This window comes from Pteropus medius, unplaced genomic scaffold, assembly GCF_902729225.1.
Source record: "Pteropus medius unplaced genomic scaffold, Ma_sr-lr_union100, whole genome shotgun sequence".
Classification (NCBI taxonomy): domain Eukaryota; kingdom Metazoa; phylum Chordata; class Mammalia; order Chiroptera; family Pteropodidae; genus Pteropus; species Pteropus medius.
The window spans coordinates 1,092,755-1,113,666 of NW_024351730.1; the positions used below are offsets into that span (position 1 = coordinate 1,092,755).

At 41.6% G+C, this 20,912-nt stretch overlaps 1 protein-coding gene across 22 annotated transcripts in view; it reads right to left on the bottom strand.

Annotated features, from left to right (window-relative positions):
• Window positions 1-20,912, bottom strand: part of APBB2 (amyloid beta precursor protein binding family B member 2) — a 336,396-nt gene that overhangs the window by 46,002 nt on the left and 269,482 nt on the right. For all 22 annotated transcript variants that reach the window (XM_039845051.1, XM_039845045.1, XM_039845042.1 and 19 more), the window contains one exon: window positions 18,297-18,424. In XM_039845051.1, coding sequence (XP_039700985.1) covers window positions 18,297-18,424 — 128 coding nt within the window. The remainder of the gene's footprint in view (window positions 1-18,296; window positions 18,425-20,912) is intronic.

Below are 20,912 nucleotides of genomic sequence, written 5' to 3' on the forward strand. Positions count from 1 at the left end.
GGAACTGCATTTATGCGGTTTATCCACAAATGAACGCACTGCACTGCACGACATACTAAGTGTTCCTGGTCGTTCTGGACACCACGCACCATGCTGTGTCTGGAGTGGCTATAAACTCAGAGTCCTCCTGATTCATAATTGGGACCTGAAGATGAGATTTCCCTTCGCGACCATGGTCACAGTTTTCTAGGCAAAAAATTCTCGTCTTTTTTCTTCCTTTAATGGACACTTTTTAAGAAACGACTAAATTTCAGCTACAATGGTATTGAGAGTATTCAATATTTCACTTTTTTTTTTCCAGTTTTTACCTTTCCTATATAAAAGTTATTGCTAACGGACAACTCTGGGGGCAACCTGACTATGTAAGGGCCTAGATGATGTGCATTTCAATAATCACTTGTTCGATAGTCACACTGCGTCACACCTATGCCCTCCTGTTCCGCGTCCACGGCCAACATGACTAACAGATCACAGAACTCCTCACCAAGCCTGGTTCTGGTCTCATGGCTCTTCTCGACCTGGCACTTCAGGCCCCTAAAGTCAAGTAACCCCTACTTACGATTCTCGCATTAGGATAAAAGTTTCCTAAAAATAAGGCAAATGTCTGAAGGGACTGCTTTATAAACAAACTAGGTCAGAATTTTTTATTCTGAAGACAGACAGTGAATGTATGTGAAACTAACAGAAACTTCTAAGAAAAAAAAATAGCTTCGATTATTTCTTCGTTCATACCTTTGTATTAGTTTCCTTGCCAATAAGATGATTGTTTCTTTTTCCTCGTAGCTTTAATGCTGTGAAGGTTTATTACCTATGGGATTCATTACTAAATACTTAGTATTTAATAAATATTAAAATTTACTGGAATTTATGTGCACTAATATAGGCTCTACATATTGCTTCAGAAATGAAAAATATGAGGCCACCCCACCATGCACATATGTATCTCTTAACGGCAACGAAGTACAAATGAATATGCACTACACTACCTTCAAGTTTAAATGGCAGAGAGAAAAAACATCCAGGTGTCTAAAAATGTGGATACCAAATCATGTTATACATCATTCTGGAGGAAGACATAGTTCCCTGGCAGTAAACCACTCACCCATGAAATGAAATAAACCTTCTAGGAAAGGATGATTAATTATTTAATAAATATTGTGAGTTCTCAACTTCACTGAGAAAAATAAATGCAGGAGGTGCTCTAGGAATCCCAATGGGCAGCACCCTCTGCCTCTGACTCACAACATCCAATGCTGTAGGTGCAGAGGAGGAAGAGCCTGAGTGAGGGACAGTGCAGTAGGAGGGGCAGGGGCCTCTGCCAAGTTCCCATGCCAGGCCCATTCCCACTTATTATTTCACAGCAAGCGGCATGCAGGTTCTAAAGCCTCCATCTCTCCACAGCAGGACACTGAGCTCTGAGTGAGCAAGCCGCCTGTAGCCACACAGCCAAGAGGCAGACCCAGGAATCCCCTGGAGGTGTGGGGGACTCTGGAGGTCCTTTCTGTACCACCCGGAGGGGAAAGAGCAGGGGGCAAGGGGGAGGAGGAGGGTGCAGAGCAAAGCAGGAGAAAAAAGAGCTGGGCTGGCAGAGGAGGTTCCCGTTATCTGGATTGTAGTAGGTTGAAAAATGATCCCAAAGGTATCAGTCAGGTCCTAATCTCTGGAACTTGTGCTACCTTATAAAGAAAAAGAGTCTTTACAGATGTGACTCAGCTGATGATCTTGATATGGGGAGATTGTACTGGATTATCTGGTGGGCTCTAAATCCAATCACAGATGTCCCTCTGAGGGAGGAGCAGAGGAAGATCACACACACACAGAAGAGAAAGTGATGCACAGAGGGCGTGAAGACCGGAGTGATAACCTCAGCCAAAGATGTCAGCAGCAAATGGAAGCTGGAATTGGCAAAGACCAGATTCTCTCCTAGAGCCTCCAGAGGGAGTGACCCAGGTCAACACCTTGAATTTGGCCCAGTGAAACTAATATTGAACTTCTGGCCTCCAGACTATGAGAGAATACATTTTTGTTGTTTTGAGGCAGCAAGTTTGTGGTAATAAGTTATGGCAGCCACAAGAAACTAATACACTGATTTGACTACAGCTGAGACTTGTTGCTGTGTACCCTCTCAGCTTTGTTGGGATCCAAATACCAGGAGATAGACCCCCATTCTCATCAGAGGCTTTCAATTCTTTTTCTGAAGCCCCCTTCTCTCTTCTCCCATGTGATCCTCAGCAAAAGAAAAAACCGAGGCATTCACACTAACAACTAAACGGGTAGGAAAAGCACTGGTCTAGGATTTAGAACTCATGGTTTCAGACATAACTCACTCACTGTGTGTGTGTGTGTGTGTGCGTGTGCAACACTGAGCAAGCCATGTGAAAGTTCTAGGTCTCACTTTCTTGATCTGTAAAAGGCATGATAGGTTCTTTAGTCTCTGAAAAGAGTAAAGGAGATAGCATGCGCAGGCCCTTAAGTAAACTATAGACCATTATAGTAAAACATGGAAAGGATTCTGATTATTTTTCATTCTCTCCTTGATACAATCAAAAGCATTTTAAGTACCTAATATAAAAATAGCATCACATTGAGTCACATACAAGGAAGTATAAGACATGGTGCTGGCTTACTGAGGAGACATACACATCTACAACATTAAGTAACGACACGACGTTGAAAAGACTAAGTTCCAATAAGACCTATATGAGTACAAAGATAAAAAGAGATCATATGGCAGTGGTGTGACTATCTGGTCCCCTTCCTAGGGGAGGAATATATTTCTCCAATCCCTAAAGTCAGGCTTGGTCATGTAACTTGCTTTGGCTGATGAAATGTGAGCAAAAGTAGGAATTGTTATTTCTTGGCAGAAATTTTAAGAGTCAGTACATCTTTTTGTCTTGCCACCATGGCTGGCAATACTCTAGTCTCAACAATGAGACTAGAGTACCATCAGACTTGGATGCAGAATGAGGACAACTACCACAAGGAGCAGTGCCTGCAGCCAGCCTGCCACGGACAGTTAGCAGAATGAGTGTTGTTTTAAGCTACTGAGCCTTCTGATTGTTACTACAGCATAACCCAGACAGTGCAGATGGATACAAATGGTGGTGGAAAGGGTAACTAAAGAGGTGAGGCCTAGATGAAACCATAAGGATAGCAATATCATATAACACTTGTAGTGGGCTTGATAGTTATATTACAAAGTGCTTCAGGAACTCAAGGACTCATACAATTACTATTCTGCTTAGTATCTCCAATGAGGGCAAGGACCATGAAACTTCTTACTCATAGCTAGCTACATCCTTGGTGCCAAGCACAGTGGCTGATACATGGTGGGGACTTAATACATGGATATCTAATAAATTCCCAAAAGGGAGGGGCCATACAATAGAGGAAGAAGGAAGAAGGAAAAAATTCCACAGCTTGACACCTCAAGGTAGGAATGAGACAATATGGCCCTGGGCATGAGGAAAGCCAACTTGACAGATCACTTAAAAATACAGGTACAACTATGGTTAAATTATAATTATAAACCTTTTTTTTAAAAAAGATGGTGCTCTTTCTGGATGATGACAGCCATTTCTATTCTCTTCCTACCCTGATTAATATACTTCTTTGGTATAATCTGTTCTAATTTCGTGGTTCCAAGGCCTAAGAGAATGATTAACAACATTCTGATTAAAAGTGAACCAAGATTTAAATGCTTAAGATACAGACCATCTTCTTTTTTTTAAGAAGCACTCTAATTTGTACAGTACAGACATACAAACTTTATCTTTAAAAAAATTTATCTTGTTTTCATCCTTTGACTTAGTGAATTTAATAATACGATTTTCTCTTTCTTAATAAATATCCTCCATAGCTTCTCTTATGTCAATAAAAAAAAGACAAAGCAACTCTTTAGCTAGAAGTTATATAGAGATAAATCAAAACATTTCCTTTAGGCAAAAAGAAGCATAGATAATTATTCTAGGCCAGGAGTCCCCAACCTCTTTGGCACCAGAGAATCTAATGCCTGGTGATCTGAGGTGGAGCTGAGGCGGTGATGCTAGCTCTGGGGAGCGGCTGCAAATACAGATGAAGCTTCGCTCACTGGCCTGCTCGCTTCCTGCTGTGCAGCCCAGTCTATCAGGCCATGAACCGGACTGATACCAGTCCACAGCCTGCAGGTTGGGGACCCCTGCTCTAGGTCACTGAATTTGTGGGGGAAATATATTAAGAAAGTCCACACTATCCATTAGATGCAATGCTTTCGGTAACGGCTGCTTATCTTTGTAATGGGATCCTTAGTGGTAGAGAAAAGTACTTTGGCAAGTAAGTACTTTTAGGGCTAAGGTGGTTTTGTGACACTATTATTCTCCAATTCATGTATAATGCCACAAATGTCAACAAATATTAACTGGCTGCAGAGACATATGTTTAATGTTAGTATTGTTTTAGCCACTGAGGAATTTTATACACACAAAATCACCATCTCAGAATGCTCTTCCGAATGCTCTTGTTGCAGGATACATAGCATTTCCCAAGTATTGAATAATAGGGAAGTCGGAGAAAAATCTGCTTTTTAACCACTGTGTTGGTTAATGGGACATTACAGCTAGACTCTGTTTATTAAAATTTGTATCCCAAAAGAATTTGCTTCCCAAAAGAATTAAGTGATTTACAATAAAAGGGATACATTCTATTGGGGTCTTAGATTGGAAAAGTAAAATTTAAAGCCAAGTAGAAGGAAGAAAAAATTCTCTAAATCAATTAGGTTAAACATTAATCCACAAAAAGGGCAGGCATGTTGTTCATTCTAATAGTATTACTGCAGTTGAGGATTTAACTTGAAACTTCCTGGCAAAAAAGGAGACATGATATGTAATGAATATGTAATATTCACTGACTGCAAAGAAAGTTATGCTCATAAGAATAAAACACTTTTCAGCGAAGGCATGGGAGGGTGAAATGTAAAACAAATAAAAAAGTCCAAAAATTTAGCTTTGTGATAATAGAACTTGACATAGTGCTATCATTCAGAATTCCTAGATCAGTGTCCTTTAGTGTTTTCTCACCTGGCAAGCCTGAGAAGTTCTGATCATTGGAAGGTTATTGGTGTGAAGCAAACAATGAGTTTTATGCTCACAAAGTGTTAAGTGGAGGAGCTCAGAGGCTTCGACAGCTAAGCTGTGTGTTTCAGAGCTCTGAGTGCAGGGCGTTGCATACGCTGTTTCCCAAAGTTATCTAACCATGGGATCTTTTTTTCTTTCTTTATACACCAGTTATTAAGCTGGTAGAGTGTTTAGCTCTAAAACTTTTTGGAAAAATTAACCTAGATCAGTGTTATTCAAACTATGACCAATTAGTGGTAATAAGCAACATTTAAAAAGTTAAATAAATAGAAGAGTAGCAAAGAAAAAAATCCAAAGGGCAGAACACAGAGTGAAGATTAGTATTGTGTGAAATTTTTGTTAGTGAGAGAGGAGAAGAGGGTGAGTAGGGAGAAATCAGGTGATGTCATAAACTATTATCTCTTATGAGTTATGACAAAATAGTTTGAAAGCCAATGACACAGAAAAATAGATGACTATAAAAAATGTGGGGGTTCATGTAATTTTTTAAAAATCTAATAATTGTCCTTGCAAAATTTATTTTCATGTGGGTAAACATATAATCAGCAAGTTAAAGCTTCCTTCAATGTGATAATATATACATATCACACTCACATATATACATATATGTACATACACATACATACATACAATGGAATACCATTCATCCATAAAAAAGATGAAATATTGCCATTTGGGACAACATGGATGGATCTTGAGGGTATTATACTAAGTGAAATAAGTCAGATGGAAAAGAACAAGAACCATATAATTTCACTCATATGTGGATTAGAAAACAAAAAAAGTAACAAATGAACTAACAAAACAAGCAAAAATAAATTCATAGATACAGACAACAGAAGGGTGGTTACCAGAGGGGAAGAAGGGTGTCGGCGGGGGAAGGGCAAGTGGGTAAAGGAGGTCAAATAAATATATGGTGACAGAAGGAAGCTAGATTTTGGGTGTTAAACAGGCAATAGAGTATACAGATATCTAATTATAATGTGTACACCTGAAATTTATATAATATTATTAAGCAATGTTACCTCAGTAAATTAAAATATATAAATAAATAAAGCTCCCTTCAGTGATGCTGGGGTGTAAGTTTCCACGGGCTTTGACTGTGTCCCAGAAGAGGGAGTGGCTAGTTCAACTCAAGGAAACAAAAAGATTTCATGAGGAGGCTTTAGAAAATGAGCAGGCAGGAAAGGGCAGCCCACAGCAAGGGAAGTACAGGGTGGACACAATCCAGTATAGCTGGGTATAAGCACTAGGCCCCGTGCTGGATGGAAGGTGGAGGAGCTGGGTGAGAGGCAGCTGGAGCAGCAGGCAGGGATGGCGAGACCCCACTTGTCCAACCATGGGGTCTGGACTCTAACCTCTAAGCAGCAGGGAACATGTCTTTACCTGTCAGAAAGATTACTTGGGTTGCAGTTGGCAAGTTATTTGCAGGGGAGCAAAAGAGGATGCAGAGAGAAGGATGGGAGGCAGAGACTAGGGTGGAGAGACAAGTGTAAGAAGAGACAAGAAAAAATATCCCAAACTTGAAAAAAAGCAAAAAGCAGGACTGGGTACTTTTCAATGTCATAGTGGAGCAATATTTAACAGCCCCTCTTAGGCACTGCTTAATTCTCTAGTGCTGTGCTGTCCAACAGGAACATAATGCAAACCACATATATCATTTAAAATGTTCTAGTAGGCACATTTTTTAAAAAAGGAAAAAGAAGCAAGTGAAATTCATTTTAATAATATATTTGATTTAATCTAATATGTCCAAAATATCATCATTCAACATGTAATCAATATAAAGTGTTGTTATGAGATATTTCACATTTTTTTTTGCACAATGTCTTTGAATTCTGGTGTGTATATTACTCTTTACAGCGCCTCTCAATGCAAACTCACCACATTTCAAGTGCTCAGAGCAACCTGTGCCTAGTTGCTACTGTGTTGGACAGTCCAGTTTTAGGGAAATAGATCTTCGACTTTTTACTAGTGATTAGGGCTCAGATTCTGTGAGACTAGTTGTAAATTTGTAGAAGATTAATAAGATGCAAAAAATTTCTGTAATTTTCTGCCAATCCCTCCCCTCCCCCCCAAAACAAACCCAAAAGTGAAGATTTCATTGCCAGTATAATATTTTCTCTTTCGTGTGGCTGTTATAAGGATTTTCTTTATGCCTTTGGTTTCAACCATTTGACTTGAATGTGCTTAGGCAGAGGGAAGTGAGTGTGTGTGTGTGTGTGTGTGTGTGTGTTTAATTCATCCTGCTTGAGGTTCTTTGTGACTCTTGAAAGCACATGTGCTTCCTGGTTGCCTATTTATCAGTTTTGGAAGATTCTTAGTCTTTTATATATTCCTTTGATTTGGCTTTGGTGTCCTGCTGGTTTTCTCAATCATGAGTTAAATAAATCTTTGACACGTTACTCATTGCATATTTTTTAAATTATATTTTAAACAGCCTTACTGAGGTATAATCAACATACAACAATATATTTAAAATATACAATTTGATAAGTTTTGATATGCACAGATACCTGTGAAACTATCACCACAATCAAGATAGTGAATATATCTATAACTTTCCCAAATTCCTCTTTCCTCTTTATAATCCTTGCCTCCTGTCCCTCTCCAGATAACCACTGATCTGCTTTCCATCAGTAGAGATTAGTTTACCGTGCATTTTCTAGAATTTCATATAAATTAAAATCATACAGTATATACCCTTTTTTGAGGGGGGGTGTTGGTTTTTTTTCTTAGCACAATTCTTTTGGGAATCAGCTATGTTGTATGTATCAGCAGTTGATTCCTTTTTACTGCTGAGTGGATATCTGTTGTATGGATATATAATTGGTTTATCTACCTGCTGATGGATATCTGAATTGTTTTCCAGCTTTGCTTATTACTTGCTGCATATGTGAGTCTGTTTTTAATTTTTTTTAAATTATATTTTGATCTAAGTACTAAGGAGGAAGAATCATTAGGGCTGAACCCTCTCTGCATGCAGGGAGGGTAATGGGACCCCCAAGTTGCTGACTCGTGCTGCTGATTAGATGGCAGAGCCATTAACGTAAGTGGACTCAGCAAGAGCTGAGTGAATGCATGCATGCATACGTACGTACAGAAATGAGTGAATGCATGCATGAATCTAGAGCACAGGAGAATGAATAACTTGGAAAATGGGTTTGGGAGTGTGGATGTTTAAAGATAGTACTTTCAGTTTTGACCATATTGAGTTTAACAGATTTGTTTTGGCATTCCAGCAGAAGGCTGTTTCTAAACTAAGAATAAATGTGACTTAGCCCTAGGTTAGCCATGTAGGAGTCACATACAACTATCTGTGACCTAATGGTATACAGTTAGGAGGGAAGCTTTTTTCAAAAGGCGGCTGAAATGGATTTCTGGGTTCTTTGGACTTCAGATAGTTGCTTACGGATTTAGGAACAACTTGTGCCCTCTTACCCTTATCCCAACCCCAATTCCAGTTATGTCCAAAGGCACATGGGTTTGAGGGCTGCTGGGGGGCTGGGGACAGGGGGGACTGGACACTTTCAATTTGAACTAAATATCTATTTCACAGATTTGGTAATCCAAGAAAGGTTGACAATGAATGAATGAATGAATGAATGAATGAACGAATAAAATGATACTGGTGCCTCTAATGGTGCTATATGTAAAATGCCTGAAAAACTTATCCTACAGAAAGTTGTCCCCTATTTAGTTTGCTTCTTGAGACAGACCGGGTTGCAGTGCCCACATAGAAATGTTTTGGTTCTATTGAGTGAAAGACTGAGACTTAAATTTTTCTATCTTTGTTTCCAACAAATGTGTTCTCGGGAGTTCTCCTTTATAGGGTTGCAGGAAAGGATTTAGGGATCAAAAGGTGGGAGGCATGAATGAGTTTCCAGTAAGAAACTCTATCATGACCTGCTCATCCTAGGCTGGGCAGCTCAGGGCACAAGGCATGGGCCCATGAGCCCTGCCTGAGGGCGGTTCGCCAATGAACCTGGGTGCTCTGTGTAGGAAAAATGGAGCCCTTGAAAATGCAGCTATAGCCACTCATCAAAAGAGGCAGACTAGGCAAGACAGGGTATGTGACTAGGCCCAGAGAAGCAATTAGAAGCACAAGGCATTGTCTGCAGAGAGGAAGGCAGTCATGTCTGGTTGGCTTTCTAGTGGCCAACCTTCCTCTCCATTATAAGCTGTTCGCCATGTCTGTAAGCCCTGTACTCGGGGCCTTGCCCACTCCAGTCTCCTTTATAGCCTTGATTATGCACCCTGCCCCAACCTGTTCCACTCCGGTACTTTTGAACACTTCTTCCCCTTTGGTATGTTTCTGGTGTAAAATATATGAATGACAAAATTTTCTAGATTGTATTTCTCTTTCCCCCTCCAACTTCTCTAGATATGCAAATGGTGCTAAATCCAGTCTGTCTCCCACTCTGTGTTCCCTAATTTATAGTCTAAACGAGTATTCCTGGGTTGAGACAGATTTACTCTTTCCATTTTAAATGAACTATTTGGCTCACTTATTTACATTTGGCCCAAAGTCTGATTTGGTATTTTTGTCCCCTGGCTGCTGCGACCGTGATTCAGCTCCCAGGACTTTTACCCTCAGAAACTGGGTCCTTGCTTGAGGGTCTTGACTTTAATATCTTAATTCTTGGTTTTTATTCCCTTTCTCTTCTTACCTTTTATAAAGAGCAGTTCTCCAGGGTACTCTTTGGGAAACAGTCTAGAAGAAAAGAATTCCCAGTTGAAGTTATAAGAAAGAAACACGAGACACGGTGCCTATGCCCAAAGGTTGTGTGCCACTGAGAGGCAGGGCGGGGAACATCACTGGACTGTCTTCTTGCCCAAGGACAGAGGCCAGTGACTGGGAGGAGACTAGAAACACTGACAGCTGGTGCCACTCAAGCTGACACATTAAGAGAGCAGCAGGAAGGTATGGAACCCAAGTGTCTGGACTGAAAACTCATTATGGGATAATTTTCATAAATTCTCACTTTTCTCCATTATAAAATAACTCCTCCAAACACAATTCATTCCAAGGGTTTAATTCATAGCTGTGATACTTAAACACCAAGCCTAGTTTAATAAGAGGGTTAGAAAAATGCAAAGCTATTTTGGGGAGGTGGGTTGGCGGCTCTATACATCAACATTAGAGGAGAGGTTGTGGGAACCTCAAATTTACAGCTAGCCAGTCAGAGATATGGGTGGCCAGTATGTGATTGGCATTCAAAGTCGGGGGCAATCTTGAGGGACCAAGCCCTTGACCTGTGGGGTCTTTGCAACTCCAGGTATTATGTCAGAATTAAATTAAGTTGTAGGACACCCAGTTGGTATCTGCAGAGAATTGGAGAACTGCTGTGTGCAGAAAACACACACATTTGGGGCTAGAAGTATTCTGTGAGTAGAAACAGATCATAGGAGCTACATTATGTTTCCAATCATCAGGTTCACCATGAAGCCAAAAATCTTGGATGATTACATTTGAGTAGAAGAAAGGTTCAAAGGAATGACTTGCATATGAAAAGTAGTGACTGCCCATTCATCTGTATTAACATGGGGCTTTTAGGAATTCATCGGATACCTAACTATTTATTGAGCATACGCCACAAGCCAGTAACTACACTAGGCTCTAGGTTAGAGTGACAACTTTTTCTGCTAAGACACTAATCTATGTCTATGTGAGTTGTTAAGCTATTTCTCACTAAAACTACTCTTCCTTCTGTTCTTGGAACAGAAGGAAGAGTAGTTTTAGTGAGAAATAGTTCTCCGTGTTCCGAGAAGATCATGGGACTTTGAGGGCTGACACAGATAATAACAGCCAAGCATGATCGATCACTGCCCTGTTGCATTCATACAGGCCTGTTCCTCATCTGACTTGGGACTCAGAGGAGCTCTGAGATGGAAGTTGTTCAGGGATCAGCATCAGAATTTCCTGCTCTCTCTTGACAGGACAACCTCAAGCCTCCACACTTCATTGGCTGGTGCTGAAACATGCTTATGAGAAATGCTGGATTATGCACTGAACTAGTTACCAAAATGGATGATGTGATCTTCAGAAGACGTTGTTATCTTCATACATTCACCAATAGGGACAGCATCACTATGAAAGATCTGCTTGAAACTGCCTTCATGCATTCCTCTGAGGGAACCTTTTCTTGGACAATCGCTTACAATATCTTTCCTTAAAGGTTATTCTAAGCTGAAAGTATTAGCAAGCCTCCCAGCATGATTAATAGAAGGCAAGAAAGCCACTTCTAAAGAGATAAAATGTAATACAGTGTAAGTCAGCAAAATGGTCAAGTAAATCCCAATACTTCTGCTTATCATGGGGCTGTATTGAAAAGAAATTAACTCCAGAGGTCAAGACAACACTGTAGTATAGGGAGAGAATTATAGCTCTTTCTCTGAAGGCCTTTCTCCCTGAGGAAAGATAGCACATATCCTAGATTAAACTTTTATCAGCCAATCTTGGAATTCCATCAGTCTTTCATTACTGTCTGTCCCAGAGAACCCTCTGACTAGATGTTATTACGAAACTCTCCACGCTCCATAGGGAACAACACCCCACCATTACTCCTAGGAAAAGAAACAATGGCAAAGTAAAAATAAAGTTAATTTTCAGATTAGCGCAAAAACCAAGAGGCCCACTATTTCTAAATCCCTGTCACCTAAAACAGCACTGCCCTTTAGCTCTGACTACTCTGCCAATTTAGAAAGGAAGTCTCCTTGGCACAAGAGCTGTTGTGTTACTTGCAGTGTTACTTGCAGTGTGGTGTAGCTGAACGGGACAGACAACCACACTCACTCACTCACTTGCCCAAAAAATCAGCTCTCTCCAATGTCCTCCCTACGGCAGGCACACTCTGCACTGTGTGGAAGTGGCTGCCTCTCTTAGCACTAATTCAACTGAAAGGTCGACCAGGGAGAGTACAGGCAGGAGACAGAAACCACGCTGGTTACTTTAATGGAAAGGAAATCATATAAAGAATCATAACTAGGAAACTAAAAAGGCCAAAAGGGAACATGGAGAGGTTATCAGGAAGGTAGTAATTACAAGGTGGGGCTGTGACCTAGAGAGTTGAGGGAACAAAGGACAGAGATGGGAATTATCAAAACTCAGAAGATTGGAGTGGAGCCCCAGGGAGCAAAACCTCTGACACTGAGCAGGAGGCCTTGCTTGGCAGGTGCTGGGATCTCCAGGCTTGAAAAAAGGGCCGCAAAGGCTGAGGACCCAGACCTTTAAAGAGCGCGTGCCAACCAGATGCACTAGTGGCTTCGAAGAAAGGGTGTGATGAAGCGTGAGTGCTGGAAAGACCTGCAAGGTGGAGTCAGAACCAATGCAGCAGGATACAGAAGCTTTTCCAGGATGATGCTCATAGAAACAGGGAGCAAGTTCCTTCTTCCTCCTCCGGTCTCGCAGACTCCTTCTAGTCAGAGCCAGACAGGCAGCCAGCAAACTAGAGAAGGAAGAATGTGTTTTGCAGAGTCCCAGCCCCAGCCTCACAAAGCAGAGCAGAGAAGGGCAGGTTTGGAGCTGAGAGACAGCAGCTTAACAACTGGCACAGGAAGTTGGTCATGGGCTGGGAAATTGCGGCGATTCATTTTCACTGTCAGAATACTAGTTGTTTCACCCCTTCTTTTTTGATAGTAGTTTTAACTTGAGAAATGTCAACCTAGCTAGAGACTCCATTTCCCAGAGTCCCTAGCAGCTGCACGTGGCCAATGGGATGTGAACAGAATGTGAGTGTAATGTGAGGTATGCAAGTTCCAGGCCACCTTCAACTCAGAGACAAGTCAGACTAAGCCCGTGTGTCACAGAGCTACCCTTTCTGACAGCAAAGCTCACTGAAGACTCCCAGAGAACAAGTAATTTCTAGTATTTTAGCCAGTGGATTTTAGAGTACTTGGTTTAGCAGCTTGGCCCATACTCTGTTTAATACACAAAGGGTTAGCTCTAGGAACAGCAGCAAAGCTGAGCAGTGCTTGCAGGTACCCTGGGTAATGCTGGCAGAACTGGGACACAGGTAGGGAAGAGAAAAAGAGTCAAAAAGAACTGCCATTTCCACAGTGAGTTCCCACAGCAGCCCTATCGATTGCCTAATTCTATTCTGAATACATTATTGTTCTAATGGTCTTTCTATAAAGAGCTCGTCATACTGGGCCACCCACATCTGCATTCTTTTTAAAATTATTCTTCTGTTAAACCACTCACTAAAGATTTAAAGCCATGCTTAGCTGGAGGCCACAGTTTGTCAATCTCTGCTTTCAATTCACACCTGTCTTATCTCCTCAATTAAGAAGCCAGATCCTTAAGGACAGGGATCAGGCCATAGAGTTCCTGTCTCCTTGCTGACCCCAGGTTATTTTAGTCTATCCATCATCTCTTGTCAAGATTAACTGAGGAGCACCCTACCTGAACATAGGAAAATAACTGTAGTCAGTTCTTTGCCCTGACACACTAGATGGGTCATCTAAGGTAAACCAAACCCTTCTGTCCTCAGCTTCCTAATCTCTGAAATAAAGAGGCTGAAAGACATTGGTAACTAAACTACCTTTAAATTTAAAAGCCCATTAAAGTTTTGCATATTTTAACTGCAGTATTTTCTCAGGACCCTTTATAAATCCCTCCCCTAAAATTAAGCGATATTTTCAAAAGAAATCAAAACAAAACAACAAAACCACACTGGTAGGAAAACAAGACTTCTGAAACCACTTAAACCATGGTCTTATGGGGAAAAACAGTTGGGAATAAACAGGAGAATCGAAAAAAAATATTCAGTATACTATGCTTTTTAGGTAAAAGTTCCCTGATATATTAACCATGTAAAACAAGTCAGAGATAAACTCATTTGGAAATTCATGAATAACTTATCACATGGTAAGCTTTTATTAAAAATTGTTCATCAAAAACAGAAAAGATATGTATAAAACATCTTCTAGGAAGAGAAGTTTTGCCATAAAAACTATAAGCATAAATAATATTACAGGGTTAACATTTAACCTGCATAAGAAAGTACTTTTAATAATATTGAATGTCAACTGTAATAAAAAAAAAGTACTTTTTAAAAACACTCCTGCAAAATGGCTGTGATGGCTGCTATTAATTATGAAGGAATTGTATATTCATTAGAGCAGGCTCGATGGGATCTCCACTTATAATAGTTCATTAAAAGTAATTCCAATTTTTCTTAAGAGCAAAAATAGCATTCTTGTGTTGCCACTACTGTAAACTAACCAGCTGCCTGACCCGAAAGGCACTTCCTAACGCGTGTTCCCTGCGGCTGCGTTCCCATACAGAAGGTTCCGCCGCACATGAGCACAGGAGACCTCCAGGAGGGTCCAGAGCCGAGGCCTGCTGAACTTCTTTTTAACCCAGTTTTCCAATTGACCCTAAAAGGTTTTTTTTCCCCCTCAGGGAGTCTCTGAGCATTTTACCTGATCGTACTCTGTGGTCCACTCTATGGAAGCCGCTTGGGGAAATCTCACTGACGGGGTCTGAAATGCTCTGATTATACCATTCTCCCATTTTCCTTTCTCACGAGAAACAGGTGGGATGACTACACTCTCTACTACCTGTTGGCAACGTACACAAGGATCTGTGTGCCCAGAAGATGGACTCTTACATGCCACAAGGGAGAAGAGAGACCCTGTTACAAGTCCCTGTGCTCAGAAATTATGTTGCTTGCTTCTGATTCCTCTATAAAGCACAGGGAGAATGCTCTTCCCAGGGCTCCCGGGAGTAAAAAGAGAACCACGGCCAGGAGTCAGTATGAGCTCCTGAAATCCCTCCACGCCATCCAGGAAAGGCAGCCTGGCAGGCCCACAGAGGCAAGATGAGAGGTGGCACTATAGCCTCTGCTCTCGTCACTGGGGACAAAATGCCGGCTCTAAAGCCCAGAGCCATTTATACCCAGAAGGACAGCCTCCTTTTCACGAGAGCAGGGCAGAGCAGGTCAATCTGGGTGCTCCCCAGCGCTGCCTTTGTTTAGAAATACAAGGATCTGAAAACCCCTTTTACCAATCTCTAGGTCTGAGAGCCTTCACTTGCATCTCACTGTGATCAAAAGGAACCAAAGTTCAGAATAGCCTAGAGAGAGAAGAGGTAGCCGCCCTTTGCCTGGCAATAATGTAAATGCCCTGAGGAACAAGAAAAAACTTCAGTCCCATCAAGCAAGAAATAACACCCCCCAGAAAATCAATATGTGATGTGACTGCAACTCCTTCTTAATAAAAGGTTTCTCCAGATTAACCTTGGGGATCAGTGTGGGGCTAGATCACCTCCTCAAAGTAAACTTACTCGGTAAGGAATTTCTTCAGAGCAAATCAAAACCATTTGAAAGCCTTGAGGAAATACTAAACCCCAAATAACTTTATAAATTCTGAAATTACATGGCTTAGTGAAGCACTCTGAATTTCAAGAAAGATGGTTGTGCCCTTCAAGCCTCTGGTATACACACATTTCTTCTTCATTTGAACCATATCAAGAAATCCCCTAAGAGGTTCCATTTTCTCAGCAAAGGAAGTTACAAAAGGGAATGTAAAATAGGCTTGGTTTCACAAGCAAAATGAAACACTTTTATGTTTTATTCATGCAAAGCAAAAACCCCTTTCCTTTGCAGCATTACAAATTGAATTTGCTCTTGTAAATTGCTGTAAAAAAAAAGAATCAAAAGCAAAAGAAAGTTTTTTGTTGTTGTTTTTTTAAGGCAGGAATACAAAGGCTCCTTCTTTTAGGGAATGAAAACTCAGGGGACCAATGGGAAGAAATAGAATCTTTCACTGGCAAACCTACTTTTTAATTTACTGCTTCCAAAAGCAATCCAGTTCAAGGGCCCCCAACTACTCCATGAGCTTGCTGAGGTCCTGACAGCTGACGTGGAACCCTGCGTGAATTTCTAAATTACACTTATCTGCCAACATTGAGTAAGAAAAAGAAGTTTAAGACAGGGGTAACATAGCCCACTTTTCAAAAACATAACCAAGGTAATGTAACCTAATTTACACAGACATCATTGCGGGGCAGGGGGTGGGGGGCTCTTCCTTCTTTGTAGGACAACTGAACTCCAACTGAACTCATAGTATCTGGAACAGCCTTTCGGCCTTTGTATCAACTGATTCTTGAAACCTCCCTAAGGTCTGGCCCTCTCCCACACCCCAACTCTGTCTTTGAAAGAAAACCACGTAACAGTATTTGCTACTGTCTGCTGCTTTAACAAATTAAGAGCTAATACTTATTAAACATTCATCACGCCTCCACCACAGTGCCAATTATTATACATATACACAGGCATATATACATATGCTTTGTAGTCTTTATTATAATCCCCATTTCACAGATAAGAGAAACTGAGGCTCAGAGCTTGAATCATTTTGTCAGCTGGAGTTTGAATAGTTGTTTTCTCCCTGAACATGTAGCATTTGGCCTCACTTTAAAAAGCTGGGGTAGGCTGAACACCTCATCAGTGAAATTCACTTACAACTTAACTAGTTATATATGTATATAATGATCTTCACCTTGGCTCCTAACTTTAAAACAAACTTGAAGGACAAGAATCAGGGAAGGATCAAGCAAGCATCTTACACCCTTCCATCAAGGATAAACATTTTTAATAATGAGCAAACATCATCAGGTATTTTCCTTGTAAAATTAACCAATTCATTTCCACACATCAACTCTAGAGCTACAGCTCTGCCAACCAAGCAAATGACAGGTGTGTACACATAATCTATCCACTCGTTTTCCCCAAAGCACCTAGTCCAGGTGTCACCATTCAACACTCTATTACAAAAGCTCAAAGACACAACTGTGTTCCCAGCAAGGTTTAATCAATTAGCAGTCAGAGGACACCTCAGCTCTCTTATGCTAACCATTACTCCAGCTTGGTTCCAGCAAAAATGCTTGTTCCTTTAACTGACATCCATTTCCTTTCTGGCTTAGGACTTGGAACTGAATCACTGATGCCCAGTCTTAGTAGACACAAGCTGGCATAAGCCAAGGCAGAGCCCTCCAGAGGACCACACAATCCAATAAACCAGAATGTCTGAGAATGGAACAAGAAGAGCCATCTCTGTCACTGGGATTTTCACCCACTTTTGCAATGCTCTTGTCCATTCTAAACAAAGCAGTAACTAATCATCCTATAGCTCATCCCTAAATGCTAGCACATCCTCAGGTGCTTTGAGAATCGCCAAAGATAAATTATATAATTGGCCCTTGAAGAATGTGGGGGTTAGGGGCGCCAACCACCCTAGCAGTCGAAAATCCATGTATAACCGAAATTGGCCCTCACATATTCGGATTCCCAGCCATGGATAAAAAATATAGTCGACCCTTGAACACCATGGGTTTGAATGACTAGGGGCCACTCATATGCAAACCCAGGCAGTTCAAACTTATGTTGTTCAAGGGTCAACTGTAATTTAAAATTTAATGCATTTAATGTAGCCCAATTACTTAATGATATGCAAGGGCGATGTCTGAGATAACTCACTTTTTTAGTTAAGATATGTATTTGAAAATCAGAACTTCCTTGTTTCCAGTCATCCTGGAGAACAGAAAATTCACAACACATCTAAGTAAGAAACACTTCTGTACATAATAAATTTTCAACAGAATTCAGAAAAATATACATTGAATGGAATTTTGATACGACCAAATGTTTCAGGTGTTAAAAGAGTTCAGCCAGCTTCAAACCACTAAAGTTCCTGATCATGATGACTTAATGATCTAAAGCTTGTGACTGAAGGTTATATAACCCCTCCCTTCAAACAAGCCCTCTACGAGGAAAATACCAGTAGTAGGGCACCTGAAATGGCTGAGACTCAACTGAATGAAATGGAAGATTAAAACAGACTGCAGAGAAGAGGGGGTGGGAGGTGGGGGCTCAGAGAGCCATGGTGAGTTGGGAACTTAGATGAAGATGAGCAGGAAGAGAAATATGCAGACTTGAAGGCAGGATCCAGAGCTGACAAAAGCTTCGAGGCGCAAACATCAGGAAGGGAAGTAGTGTGAAGGGTTTACGAGGCAGGGAAACAGAAATATGCTTCAGTTTTTTATATTTCTAAAAATAGTCTACTGTCAAGTTGTATATTCAGTGAAGTGCAGTAACAGTGAGACCACACTTTGGTATTGAGCTACAACTGGGGCACCTGGTGAGGTGACAACTGACCCATGCATCACTCCAGGGCACTCACCGGCCATTGTCGCGGCCCACGCCCCACACTCGGATGCTCACGATGGGCTGTGAGTGGAGCACAGTGCGGTCCATGGGGTCCACCAGGCTGAGCATGTCGTTCTCCAGGATGAGGTACATGTCTTTCCCCTGGATTCAATAAGAAAACATGTTATCTTCTGCACGAAGCTACATACCTTCTAGTTTGTGGTTATCTAGGGATGTCATTTCAACGATCAAAAGAAGCCACCCTTTGGGTCTATAATTTGTTTTCTTGAGAGGGAAACAGTCACTCCTAACTAAAATATTCATAAATCTTTCAGATTCCCCTCACATACCCAATTTCTCTCTCCCTCTCCAAGTCCTCTAAAAAGTGTCCCCAGCCCACCTTCTAGCTAGCTCTCATTTTTATTTACACTTCTGAATCTTTAAAAAAAGGTTAATGGCAGGTTCCCTGGAGAATTTGGCCGCTTACTAACTCCATGCCTGGCATTCTCATAACAACTCTCTCCCCATTCCTTCACCCCGGCCAGCCCTCACTGGGCATCCCCCGGACAGCCTTTCCAGACCCGTAACAACGTCCATATCTTCTCGACTTTTACACCACTTTGTGTCTGTGTGATCTGGCTGGCAGATAGTAGAACAGCTTTGTGACATTTCTTGGTACTACCACAGCTAACATTTATGTAACTTTATCGCATCTCAGATATTATGCCACATGCTTAGGGTACACTGGCTCATGAACTCTCCAGCTTGCCCTGAGAGCTTGATTTGTTATTATTTCCAATTAGCAGATGGGGAAACCAAGGCTAAAAGGTTAAATCACTTGTTCAAGGTCTGACACAGAACCTGTGATGCCTTTAGCTACATAGGTGTTGTGTTAACACCAACGTAGGGGGAGGCCAAGGTTTCTCATCTCTTACATCACTACCCAGTTTTTGGTTTTCTGTCTCCCCACACATATTGGCTCTTTGACAGCAGGAACGTTAGACTTACTCAACTTTATTCCTCTTGCTTGAGGAATTCCTCAAGGATAATTTTAAGAAATTATTACACTTTGCTGCACAACCGAAAGACTGTGTCTCCTGAGGGTCACGGTCAACCTTGATGCTGTGTTGTTGAAACTAGGGAGGTCTAGCTGGGCAGAACAGTGAGTCTTCTTGGTGGGTCTTCAATTCCAAAGCAGGATACATAAAATTACTCTGTGCAATGGTTCGAAGAATGTTTCGGGTTCCCATCCCAGGTTCTCAGAGGGAACACTCCACAGAGCCTGGAGCAAAAGGGCTACCTACCACCTCAGACCTATAGCACCCCCAAATGTCTTTGTTGGAGAATGGTAGCTCATTCCATCTGCTGCGAGATAGAGCTTTTGTCTGTGTACACTTCAAGGTCATAGCTGTATCCATGTCCAGACCCCGGGCAAAGAGCCAATTCTTAATTAATCAGTTTGCAGTCTAACCATTATTGAGTTGCAGGTCCTAGAGAAATTCAGTTGCCCAGCACCTCATAGAAGCTAGGTAACTGGTTGGTGGCAGAGCAACGGTTGGCAGAGCCAAGATGAAGAGCCAAGATGCGGTGATGGGCTGCCGTCCCCACTCCGCCCTTCCATTAAAGTCTGGGCTCCTTTCCTCCAGCCTTTAGTTGAGAATGCTGTGCGGCAGTGCTTCGGAGCTGCACGATCACAGAGCCATGGAGAGCTGGGAACTGCGAGTGGAGCAGGTCCCGAGTCCGCCGGGGTCAACCAGATGATGTGCTCTGGGATAACTCAGAGCTGTCTGAGGATTTTCGGTGCCTTCTTCTCCTCTGTGTCCCTTCCCACCAGGAATCGAGCACTGACTAGAGCCGAAAGGTGATCTTCAGCCAGACCCACTAGGGAGTGGCTCCACATACGACACCCATTGGGTAATCCCCCACCCCCCTTCTGTGCAGCTGCTCATGGCAAACACCTCCCAGGTACTATTAGACTCTGACAGACTTGTTTTGGCTGACATTGTTACCTGATATGTTAAACACGCCCTGCAGGATGTGACCCATAACAAGGTCAAGCTCCCTTTCACTGAGCTGAGTGATATACTTCTTTGGGGCTAGTTCACCTTAGAAAGCACGCTGGTCCTCCCAAAGGCAACAGAGGCCCTGTTAACTGGCGAGAGATCAAGGGCAGTGGATTCCTGTAGCACTGTTCGAAGACGTTCCCAAGATGCTTGTTCTACAGGTCCAAGAGCACGGTAGGAATATGGTTTTTTCTATTTCACATGATTTTTATACAAATTTGGTATTTTAACGTATTCTTTTCCTTTTTGAAGTTATCTCAACTAACATTTCGAAATGGAATTACTTTGTTCAAAGCGAGAAAGAATGTATACATATTGATTCCAAAATGCACACATCGTGTTGATTTTCAGATTGTAAGTGAAGAACGTATTACAAAAGAATCATCTGACAACTTTCGGAGCAGGGCATCAACATTTTTGTGTGTATGTGTGGGGGTCACATTTCTCTTTGAGGATATACTTTGAGAGAGCTGTGTGTCTTCTTCCTGGAAAACTGCTCTTATATCCTGGCACAAACAATTCTGAATGCAAGTTTAAGGGGTTTCTGTGCCCTAAAGCAGCATCTCCAACCTTTCTGGCACCAGGGA